This window comes from Chinchilla lanigera, unplaced genomic scaffold (genome assembly GCF_000276665.1).
Source record: "Chinchilla lanigera isolate Chin_1 unplaced genomic scaffold, ChiLan1.0 scaffold00137, whole genome shotgun sequence".
NCBI lineage: Eukaryota > Metazoa > Chordata > Mammalia > Rodentia > Chinchillidae > Chinchilla > Chinchilla lanigera.
Genome location: NW_004955538.1, coordinates 363,809 through 375,808, shown reverse-complemented (window position 1 = coordinate 375,808; position 12,000 = coordinate 363,809). Strand labels below are relative to the sequence as shown.

Genomic DNA, 12,000 nt, shown 5'->3' with positions numbered 1-12,000 from the left:
AAAAAGAAATGAATCAAGCTCTTAAGCTAAAAAAAAAAAAAAAGAAAATTATAATAGACCATCAGAAAATTGAAAAGTATCCTCTGTCCTTGGATAGAAAGAACCAATATTGTCAAGATGGCCATACTTCCAAAACTGATATATAGATTTAATGCAATCTCAGTCAAAATATCAATGGCATTCCTCACATAACTAGAGAAAACAATCCTAAAATTTATATGGAACCACAAGAGACCTAGAATGTCAAAAGCAAACCTAGGCAACAGGAATACAGCAGGAAAAATTATAATCCCGGATTTCAAGTTATATTACAATGCTACAATGATGAAAAACAGCACGGTATTGGCCAAGAAAACAAAACACAACAAACAAACACCACCACCACCCTAGGCTTATGGATTAATGGAATGGAACAGAATAGAAGATGCAGAAAGAACTCCAGGCACACTCAGCCACCTTATCTTTGACAACAGAGCCAAAAAGCACACACTGGAGGAAAGATAACCTCCTTAGTAATGGTACTGGGAAACCTGGCTTCCCACATGTAGAAGATGGAGTCTAGAACCCTATCGCTCTTTTCATTTTAGTATGAAACTAAAATAAAAATGGATCAAAGATCTAAATATTCAAACAGAAATACTTAATCTATTGGATAATAAAAATAGATAAAACTCCTCAAGACATCAGTGTAGGCAAAGTCTTTCTGAACAGAAGCCCCCGTCCACAAGAAATAACACCAAGAATCAACAAACCACATTAGATCAGATTAAAAGCCTTCCACGTATCAAAGGAAACAACCCGAAGAGTGAGGAGACAATCTACAGAACAGAAAAAAGTTGCCAGCTATTCCTCAGAGGACTAACATCTTGAACGTATAAAGAACTCAAAAAAATTCAGACCTCCTCCCAAATAAAAGACCCAATCAAAAACTGGATGGCTGACATGAATAAACTTCTCAGAAGAAGGCAAATGGCCAATACATGAAAAAATGTCCAATATACGTGGCCATCAGAGAAATGCAAATTGAAACATTGAGATTCCGCCTTGCATCAGAAAAAATGGCAATCGTTAAGAAATTAAATAATAAATGCAGGTATGGCTATGGATAAACGAAATCCTTCTACACAGTTGGTGGGAATGCAAAGTAGCACAACCGTTATGGATATCAGTGTGGAGATCCCTCCAAAAACCAAAACTAGAAGTTCCATTAGAACCAGCTGTTTAACTTCTAGGCATCTTTCTAAAGTGTTAAAGACAACGGCCTAGCGATGTGCACCAACAGATGAGAGGATCAAGAAAATGTGGTATGTACACAGAATGGAAAACTACTCTGCATAAAGAAGAGTAAACTTTAGTAATTTATAGGAAATTGGATGCACCTTGAGAGCATAATGTTAAATGAAATAAGTCAGACAAACATGCTTTAATACTGCATGGTTTCTCTTATTTAAAAAAAATCCCCAAATAAGAATAAAGAGCAAAATAGAGACAGACAGTAGGAAATGAGGAGTTCAGTCTTTTGCAGATGGGAAGGGGACCAGGAGGTGGAGGGAAGGGAAAGCTAGGAGAGGGAAGGGATGAAAAAAGAATGGAAATGTATTATGTGCATGTGTCAACTCCCCATGAAAAGTGTAACCATGATGTTCTGCAAGTATGTACCAATAAAAAAATGAAAAATTAAAAAATTACTACAAAGTTATAAAAACAAAACCAGCATGGTGCTGGAGTAAAAGCAGATACGAAGTCCAATAGAACAGAGGAGAGAAACCAAAAATAAATTCACATTTCTGCAATCAACTGCTTTTCAAGGAAGGTGCCAGGAACACACCATAGGAGGTGGACAGCCTCTTCAGTGGGAGGTCCTGGAGAAAATGGATATGCATGTGCGCGAAAGTGAAGAAACACACACGTCAGAATAGCTGGAAAAGGGAGTTTTAAACGTGCTTACCACAAAGAGATGCACGATGTCGGAGGTGATGTATGTGCTAGGGATCCTTAGACAACAGCACGCGTAAGGCCTTGGGTTCCAGCACAGCGCAGCAACGATGACCACCACCACAACAATAACCTGCAGATTATGCTGTAATGGTGAAGACAGGTCGCAATCAGTCCAAGCCCACAAGTCACGCAACATACAGAGAGAAGCCGGATGTACAGGGAGACAGTGGCATATCCGTTTGGGCATCCTCCCATCCTACCAAAGGAACCACTCCAGCTGCAGATGTGGGTAAAGGGATGAGCTGGGGTGGGACCTTTAATTGTTCTGTTTCTTTCATTTTCCTCTGAACCTAAAATTAATCTTTCCAAACAAAAATGTTAATAAAAAACCAGTAAGACTCATCGAGCCATCTAATCCCAGGATGGCCAGCCTCTGACAGCATCCAATCTGAAGTGGACCCCTTGGACCCTCTCCAGTGCCCTAACCAAAGCCCAGCCTGCTCACAGGCTCCCTCTAAACCCTGTTACCATGGCACCCACGGTCCCTGATGGTATGTGTTCTTCCTCTTTGCAGAGTCATGGCCAAACTTGCTCGACTGCAGGGAGTCCCACTGGTCCCGCCTGGAGGGCTGCGGTAGCAGCGGATAGCCACCTGCCCATGCCTCCTCACTCCAAGTCATGTGGACGTTGGGCGAGGTGCACGTGGACATCAAGGCGGGGCCTGGGGGGCACCCGTACACGGGGCTCCCTCCTCCCTGCCCCTCACAGCCACTGGGTAGCCCCTGTGCTGCTGCTGGTCAGGCCTCGGTGCCCGCTGTGGGAAGGTCCCCTGGGGCTCTCTGCTGCTCTCAGGAGCAGCCTGGGCGGGGGCCCTGCCCACCAGGGAGGCCAGGAGCACAGGGTCCTGGCGCATGTGTGGCAGACCAGAGCTGTGTGGCCTCTGTTGACTTTGCATGTGTGAAGCTGAGCTTCAGGAGCCCCTGCCGTGAGATCCATAGCCGGTGGTGGCTTGGGCAGGAGCAGCGGGGTCCCCCAGAAATATTCAGGACTTATGGGCCAACAGGTGGCTTTGGGTGGTCCTTGGGGTGCGAGGTTCCTGGGCATCTGGTCTCCCCCTTGGGCCGTGGGGGCGGATGTCAAAGGCCACACTCTGCCTGCAGCCCACCTTTCCAGATGTCCTCCTCCCGCCCACCAGTTACCAGCCGCTGGCCCCGGGTCGGGACCTCCAGCAGGCCCACCCCCGTCCCTGCCCCCATCGCCGTCCTCCCATCGCCGCCCCCCCCCCGTCCCCGCGCGCCGCCCCCGCAGCTCCATCCTGTCCTCGCCAGGGGCCCGCGGTGCGTCATCGGCATCGGCTCGAGGCCGGCGCGCACTTCATTAATTCAATAGCTCTGGGCCTGAAAAACACCGCTAAATTGCATCCCATTTTCCCCAAGCCCATTAGCAACCCGCGGCCGAGGGCTGCGCGACTCTGTCCCGGCCTCTTCCGCCCCCTCCTCTGCTCTCGCTCAGCACCAACTTTTCTTCCCAGACCCAAGGGAAAGGGCTTTGTCATGCGAACTGTGGGGAGGGACCTGCCCGCTGGCGTGGCGGATGCACCTCGCCGAGCCCGTGAAGGGCAGCTCTGAGCCAGCCTGCGGGGGGCTGAGCCGTCCTCAGAAAGGGGGCGGTGCGCCCTCTCTGCCCCAGGCCCTTAGCAAAGCTGCGGTCCCAGCTGCCGCCCCCTCCCTCCCGGACCCAAGGAAATGTCAGCGCGCGAGGAAAATGGCAAGGGGATGTTGACAGGGATGGCTGAGAGCAGCAGCTCCCCGCCCATCCAGGCTTCCTGGGGCCCAGTCCCGACGGCCCGCTGCGGAGAGGCGCAGGGTCTCTTCCCTGCCCCCAGCACCACCCGGTGTCCGATCCAGGCCGGGGACAGAGGAGGGAGGGCGGGAAGGCTGGTGGGGCCCCGGGATGGTGGAGCGCCAGCCATGCCCAGGCCCTGGCCCAAGAACCCCGGCCATCGGGTACAGACACGAGCTCAGGGGGCTGGTGCTTTTCCCAAGGTCACACAGCGAGTGTGGGGGGTCAGTGGCTTGGGTGTGTTGGCGCAGATGGCTTTGGCGGCCCCTGTGTCTGCTTTGCCCTAACCCCGCTGCTTAGTGCCCGGGTGGGCACTCACTGTTCTTGAGTGTACCTGACCCTCGGCTTCCTCAGACTGGACCTTTTCTCTGCCCACCATGAGGGGGCGCTGTCTCCGGTCCTCAGAGCAGGGCGGTGGCCCCCGCGCCTGGGGTCTGAGGGTGTGTGGCCCTTAGGATGACTAAATGTGCGTGCGTAAGAGCTGCCCGGTCCCCAAGGGCACAGGAGGGGAACACGGTTAATCAGCAGGAGAGGATGCTGCGGGCCTGTGGCTCTGTGGGCCCCACACAGAAACCCAGGGGTCAGTTGCTTTGGTGACAGCAGCCCAGGCAGAGCCAGCTTCAGAGAAAGCCAGCCCCTCTGCGACCCTGAGCCTTTCTTCTAGCCCAGCTCCTGACAGGGCACAAGGCCCCCACCGTGCCCGCATCCCACCTCACACAGGGTGCTGGCTTCGGCTGGAATGCCCCCTTGCTCAGGTGCATATCCCAGCGTGTGCACACTCAAATGTACCCAGATCACTGATGCACATGACATTCCTCAGCCCTTTGAAAGTCAAGGGTCACGCCCATTTCACAGCTGAGAAGACTGAGTCCCTGAGCAGGCCAGAGACTTTGCAGGGTTAACTGGGACCAGGATCCCAACGAGCTCTCTGTCCAGGTGTGTGGGGCCTTCAGGATCTGTGGGAGCCTAACCAGGCAGGGAGGGAGCCCCCTTCGTTGGGAAGCCACTCAGGCAGGAAATGCACCCATGCTTATGAGGAGAAGATGGTAAAGGGCCACTTTGCAGACAGAGAAACTAAGGCTCGGAGGCTAGACAGCCACAGTGCTAGCAAGTGACAGGCAGGATTTGAACTCAGAGCCTCAGACTCCGGAGCCCACCAAGCCCAGACCCCGTTTCATAGCTATGTGGGCCCTTCTTCCAAGAAGCCCACTGCCAGGTCTTGGTCTTTTCCAACTTGGGGACCCCTTTCAAGGGCAGAAGTGGTTTGCAAAAGATGGACTTTGTCCCCACCAAAGGCCCTCCGGGAGAAGGGGCTGGAGGTCTCCAGTCTAGGGGGGGCCGCCTGGGCTTTGGGGGCGTCTCCCAGGGCTGGTACCAGCCGAAGCCACATGCTGGCCACGGCCTCGCCTTGCCTCAGTTTCCTCCCCTGCCGTCAGCAGCCATCCGTCCCGAGGCCGCTGGAGGGCTTCCGAGGCAGGCTGAGGTGAAGGTGCCCCCCCGCCCTCCGTGCTTGCGCAGAGCGGGGGCGGCAGGCGGCGGCGCGGGCGGCGGGCCGAGGCTGGGGAAAACACTGAGTCATCGCGGGAGCGTGTCCCGCCGCCGGCCGCCCGGGAGCCGCGGCTGCAGGCTCCACAGGTAATTATGTAATTCGCCAGGCTCCCGCGCGGGGCTGTCTGAGTCAGCCCGGCTGTGTCGTGACCAAGCGGGGGCTCAAAGCGCCGAGGCGTGGGCACGCGCTGTACTCTGGGCCCTGGCCTCTGCCCCTCGGGGGCCGGCAGCCAGCCCCAGCCCCGGCGTGGGCAGACAGGGAGGGGGGCACTGGAGACCTGGGGTGGGCAGGAAGACGTGCCTCGGCTGCTGTCGCGGGGTGTGGGGCTCCAAGGGGTCGCGGGGAGCAGGAGTGAGCCCCGTCTTCAGGAGGTGCTCGAGGGCCGAGGCCAGAGACCTTCTAGGGGGCTCCCTCGGGAAGGCAGGACCCTGGAGCTGCACCCCCCGCTTAACGAGCCCTCTGAGCAGACACACACACACTAACACCGTGTGATACGCATTTATTATCCAAGCGGCTCTCAACGCTCAGGATTCAAAGGCAGGGGACGGGTGGGGGGAATTGCTTCCTTCCTCCCCGGGATCGGGGGTCACCTGCGCACTCCCTGTGGTCCGCTTCACCCAGTGTCCACCCGCCAGCCCCAGCCACCCGGGCTCTGGTCCCTCAGGGAGGGGTGCTGGTCCTGCGGAGCACCCCATCTTCCATCAGAGTGCTTGGTGCACTGCAGGGGTACGGGGAAGGGGTCTTCCTTCTTCCCAGGAACAGCTTGCAGTCATTCCAAGCAGGAGACTTCAGCGATGGGGCGGGGTCGGCAGAGCAGCCCTGGAAGGAAAGGGGCGCATCCGAGGAAGCCTCTGGAGCTCTCCTGGGTCTCTCCTGCCGTCCCACTCTTCTCTGCCTTGGTTTCCCCACTGCAGCTATCTCCCGGGACAAGAAATCTATGGAGATCTGGGGCTGCTGGGGAGTCGGGGCATCAGACAGCAGCCCCACCCCTCCGCCACCCCTTCCTCTCCCGAGCAGCCCCCTCCCACCAGCGTCCCCCTTGTACTTTTCCTGGCTGAAACCTGTCACAGACACTGCCACCCTGGGAAAAGAGATAAACAGACAGACGAAAAACAACCTCAACTGTGAAAAACTGTCCAAATCAGAATTCTCTTCCGGCCTGAGTTAATTACACTTTAAATTGGCATGTTTACTGAGGAGGGGGGCAGCGAGGTAGGAAGAGACAGCGGCGCCCCCTTCCCAGCTGTTTGTACAGTAAGGCTGGGCAGGCTGGCGGGCTCCCCCGGGCCTTGGCAGGCCCCGCCGCTCCCCTGCCAAGCAGAGAGCGGAGCAATGGCAGTGCTTTCGGAGCGTTAGGGGACACGCCACGGCGGATGGCAGACACGCGATGCCTTGCCCGGCCCGGGCTGTGGCATCTTCTCCTTGGTCCCTCCCCCCCCAGGGGCCCTGGAGGGCACAGCCTCTCCCTGGAGCAAAGCCGGGGGGTGTGGAGGGCTCCAGTTCATTCATCTGCCCAGCACTGAGTAGGCTGGCGCAAGAGCTGCCCGGGTGAGGTGGCAGGACCTCTGGCTTCCTAGACTAACCCTAATGGCAGGCTTGGGGCTCCCCTACACCCCACATGCCCCGGAAGAAATCCCATCCCTGTTCCCAGGGCACAGAAAGGCAACCTGGGGTCCTATAGTCACTTACTGGCCTCCTAGGGGACAGCTCACAGCCACACTCCTGCCGCAGTGGGGTTGCCTACAAGGGACCCCTCATGTAGCCCCCAACTCATGCTTGATCGGCTGTGAGCACAAGGGGGCGCCTCCCCGTCCACAGGAGCCCTTTGGAAAACAGTTGAACCTGACTGCAGAAGGAGCCGGCCAGGGTGCAGCAGGGAGGGCTTCCTGGAGGGGGCAGACCAGGCACTGCCCTTCCCACGCCCTTCCCTGCCCCGCAGGCCCAGGGCCCAGCCCCTCCCGTCAGGCAGTGGGGCTGAGCACACAGGTAATGGGAGCGCTCCTCGGAGGATAATGGGAAAATGACGAATGAGCTCCCGTCAGCCCTGCTCCCCGCCCCGCGTCGTGCTCGCCCGTGACAAATGGCCCTGCGCCTCCGCGGGGTCTCTTCAGCATCCTCTGCTGTACAGCCTTGGCGGCGTTGGTGGAGATTTATGTCCGTCTTCCCTGGATTCTTCCGCGTCTCTCTGCCTCTTTACCCCCTCCAAGAGCATGGTTTTAATTTATTCATTCCTCAGACGTTCCCAGGGCCTCTGAGAGCTTCTTCCAGTGACAGGCACACGGGACTGAGTACACCCGGCATGTGAGCACCTACTCCGTGCCTGTGTCTGTAGGTGACCCTAGCAGATGCGCTGGCTGCACCTACTGTGCTCCAGCACCGCAGCTCCCAGAGGGCCCTGGCTGCACGGAGCCAACCGTGCCCGGCTGTAGAGCTTGCCCACCAGGCGTTGGCCCCACGGGCCTCTGTCTCCACAGCAGAGCCCTGTGGACCCACTGTCCTACCTGCCCAAGGCTGGGAATGGAGGGATGGACCTGAAGCTAGGGGCTCCCTGTGTCCTGGAGGACTCCGGAGGGCGGTGAGCTGAATGGGGCGCCCAGGACTGTGCACAGCAGGAGGGAGGGCCGTGCGTGGGGTCTGGGGTGCCCTCACGCGTTCACTTCCTGCCCACAGCCTCCTGAGCGCGCTCACATTGGAGGGAGCGAGCCAGTAATGGGGTCCAACAACACAGGTGGGCGTGGGCCTTTGGTACTCAGACCCGGGGCCCTGGGCTTCCGACAGGGCAAGCCGCCCTGGCCTGGGTCAGACACAAACACAAGCACCCACTTCATGGGTGGTGCCACCAATTTGGAGAGACATTGAGCGGGTACAGAGAAAACCTCAGGAGAATTCCGGAGCCCAGACTCGGGGGAGCGCAAGCCTGCCTCACCTTGGGAGAGAATCAGGAGGCCAGTTCCAGGAGGCTGCCTTCTTCTGGGACAAGGAGCCATTCCCAGACCCGGGCTCCAGGCCCGCGAGCAGGGACAGAGCAGCCTGGGGCCAGCTGCACCCTATGGCCTCCCCTTGATGGTCGTTTGGCGGAGTGGGACCCTGTGGGAGTGGCTCAGCTTCTCCGTGCTTTGTGTCTGTAACCAGAACCTTCACCCGTCTCCTCAGCGTGGGGGCCCAGGACGAGGCAAACACCTGTTAGGACAGCTCACTGCGTTTCTCCTGCTCTTCCCTTACTGGTTCAAGGTCCTGGTCACGTCCAGGGGACACGGTGGGGGCACACCCAGGCCTTGCACAAGATGGGCACCCAGGAGGGGGGTGCGCCCCTGAACCTGGGCCATCGGCTGGATTTACACTCAGCCTGGGAGATGGGCCAAGACACAGACTTTCCTCCTGTGTGCCCTGGGGACAGACCTTTCCATCTGGCTGTGGGACCAGAAAAGCCTTTTGTTTGTTTTCTCTTCTCTTCAAACAATAGATAAATCAGTCATTTTGCTTTTAATGAAATTCCGTACCAAGTGGCATAAGGTCACCTCTTTGGGTCTAAAACTGCGTTGGGAACATGCAGACTGCTGATTGCCTGGTACCCCTGGCTGACATTTTGCCTCATGCATAATCCCCTGGAGGGAGATGAGGTACCCGGCGCTCTCCCAGCCAGCAGCCCAGGAGGCTTGGCGCAGCCGTGCCCTCGGTCCCTGTGGAGTACCGCCGGTGACATCGGAGCAATTAGGTGCGGCTAGCGTAGGTCTCCGCGCGCACACGTGTAATGTATTCCGAGGACGTGTCAGTGCATTAGCGGCAATTTTCATCTCCAAACGTTGCCATTTATGCAGCTCCATGCATAATCTATTAGCCCTGACACCGGGCTCTGGCCCACTGCAGACGGGGCTCCCCAGAGCATCCCGGGTTCTGCTGCAGGGGCGCGGGGTCGCAGGGGGCACGCTCCACGGGCGTCGCCAGGGGAGTGTGGAGACCTCGGCTGGCAAAGTGGAGAAAAGATCCCAGACCTCCTTGACCTGTCGCTGCTGCTGCTGCAGACCTCAGGCTCTCGGTGTCACCCTGGAAGGGCCAAGAAACCAAACAGCTTTTAACAAATGTGAAGATTTCTGAAAACCAATTACCATATTCATGTCTTCAGTCACCACATCCTAGAGAGTTCCTGCTTCATGCCCCTGGCTTTCCTGGGGATTAACCTAGTGTGGTCTGTGCCCTCGGGGACTCTATTAGTCAATCAACAAATACTCACTGTTCTGCTACTATGGGCCTGGCCTAAAGTCCCAGGACTGGGAGCACAGCAAAGGCTAAGACAGAAAAATGTCCCTGCCCTGAGAAATGGTACAGATCGGAGGGGAGGAGGCAGGAGCAAGGAGATGTTAACATGGCAACTTTGAGAGCAGGGAGCTAGGACAGAAACGGTAACAGAGTGACTGACAGGCTGAGGCAGGGCTGCTTTGTCTAGGTGCTCAGGGGTGGCCTTGTGGCTTGAAGGGCATTCTGTCCCCTTGGGGATCGGGAACCTCTGAGACAGGGATATGCAGGACGCGAGGTGGAGGAGGAGCCAAGGAGAGGCGGGCCCCGGGGCAGGGAGCACAGGGACGGGCCACACAGGCTTTGAGCAGCTGCCCCTGCAGCAGGAGGAAGACAGCCCAACAGAGACCCAGGCAGGGCCTGTCGGGCAGTCTGCGCCAGAGTGGGGCCCCTCGCCACGGCTGCAGGGCCGTTGGAGGAGCAGGTGGGGAGCAGCAGGAGGTGGCCTTCGGGGCTGGGGCTGGGGAGCGGGCCGCGGGTGCAAAGAGGAGCCCAGTGGAGCCTGCCAGGGTGAGAACGGGGCCTCCCGCCATGTGGATGATGGGAGCCCAGCGCCCGAAGCATCTCCAGGGCCTGGGAGGTGGTAAATACCAAGCAGGTGCAGCTCGTGGCGTGGAGGGCCTCTTGACCTGTGCCCTTCCCACCCCTGGGCAGCAGCCGCCACTTACTGGAGTCCCAGCACTTCCAGGCTTCTATGGTCATCTTGCCAAGGTCTGGACGGAGGCGGGGTACACACGCGCGAAGGGCACCGAGGGTCCGGACTGGGTCCAGGCCCGGGTCCCTGTCTGCGAGGAGCAGGGATGGAGGAGTGGTACCATGCCTCTGAGACGAGGGCTGCTCCCAACCCTTTACGGTAGACCAGGTGACAGGTGCCACATAAGATCCACAGGGTCAGCCGGCACAGGACGGACGGCCTTGTCGCTGCCTGGCACGGGCACTGAGAAGAGAGGTCGAGCGAGGTGGGATTCGATGCCGGAAAGAGGTTGACTGTATAATATTCATCATATAGAAAGTGAACACGTCGCAGGCAACCTGTTTCAGATACCACCGAGCAGTGCCGGCTCCGGACAAAGGCTTCTTCCTCCAGGACGGCCTCCAGTTTGTTCAGCCCGCCTCCCCGGCAGATGGGACGCTGTGAGGCGGGCAGACACTGGCCGCAGCCATGCACACGGGCCACCCGCGCCACCGGTCCGCCCTCCCTGACGCCAGCAGCGCAGGCAGCATGCAGGCGGGATGGGGCCCCGAGGAGAGCTCGACCGTGTATTGTGCGGCACGGTGGATGCAAACGTGCCACGGGCGACCTGTCCTCAGGTGCCACGGGGAACACATGCGCAGCGCAGGACCGAGGCTCTGCTGAGGGTCTCCAGGGTAGGACGTGGCATGTGGTCAGCCTTGGGGAGCCGCTGGAGAAGGACAGGCTGCAGGAGTCCTCTGCCTCCGTGGCACTAAGTATGGAACATGGAGCACGTTGGTCATCACGCAGGAGGCCAAAGCTTCCCAGCCAGCCTCCCCCACCCCCCATGCAAAACCCCAGCCTCTGCCCAGAGCTCTGGAGCTGAGGGTGGTGGGGAGGGCAAGGAAGAGCACGCAGAGGCCGAGCGTCACGTACCCGGCGCCCAGCGCACACTGCTGCGGGGAAGGCGGCACTGAGAATAGGCCATCTGTGTTATATTCGTCATTTATAAAGCGAACTCATCACAGACAACCTCTCCTCAGGTACCCAGGCCGCCGCAAGGACCGCATCGCCATCTCCGCGGTGCTGGGGCCACCTTCCGGAGCTGTCCTGAGGACGGATTGGATGCAAAGGTGAGAGAGACCAGGCACGGGCAGCGCACACCCCACCCAGCCCAGAACACCCAGGCCTGCATCTCAGTCCCCGCAGAGGAAGTGACCCCACAGCCCCCTCCCGCCCAACCCGCAGCGCGCTACATCTCCAGGAGATCCTCCAAGGTGAGATTTGGTACTGAGAAAAGATCAACCATGTATTATTCGAAGTCAGGAATGCGAATATAACACAGTCGATCTCCCATCAAGTACCACAAAGGCGCGGAGCTGAGGCCCGCCGGCCGTGGCGGGCACAGACGGCTAGTGGACCAGGTGAAGTACATTAGGAACAATTACTTTCCAACTGGTCGACCATCCGTCCCATACCCCAGAGCAGAGCTGCTGGCGACATTCTTCCCTGAGGTGCCTGGCCTCCCGGTTGGCCTCCCTGGTGGAATTTGATACCGGAAAGGGGTTCACCGAGCAACATTCGTCGTCCAGATGCAAAGTTGCTCGGGTAACCTCTCTCCGAGTACCACGGAGAAGCTCAGATGCTCAGACTAAGGCAGATGCTTCAAGGTGGTCATGCTTCCAGACGAGTCTCCCCAAGGGCA

General features: G+C 58.0%; 2 protein-coding genes across 2 annotated transcripts in view; both read right to left on the bottom strand.

Annotated features, from left to right (window-relative positions):
- Positions 1–2,602, bottom strand: part of LOC102013213 — a 273,901-nt gene extending 271,299 nt beyond the window's left edge. Inside the window, exons 1-2 of the mRNA XM_005410885.1 lie at positions 2,467–2,602; positions 1,949–2,080 (exon numbers count right to left, since the gene is read on the bottom strand). Of these exons, the coding sequence (XP_005410942.1) occupies positions 1,949–2,080; positions 2,467–2,469 (135 nt within the window). The 5' untranslated portion in view covers positions 2,470–2,602. The remainder of the gene's footprint in view (positions 1–1,948; positions 2,081–2,466) is intronic.
- Positions 2,603–5,819: 3,217 nt separating this feature from the next.
- Positions 5,820–11,798, bottom strand: LOC106147272. Its single transcript, XM_013507818.1, has 4 exons — positions 11,744–11,798; positions 11,232–11,313; positions 10,291–11,067; positions 5,820–9,373 (listed from the first exon to the last, which is right to left on the bottom strand). The coding sequence occupies exons 1-4, from the start codon at positions 11,796–11,798 to the stop codon at positions 9,355–9,357; spliced, it is 933 nt and encodes a 310-aa protein (XP_013363272.1). The 3' UTR covers positions 5,820–9,354.
- Between the last annotated feature and the right edge of the window lie 202 nt (positions 11,799–12,000).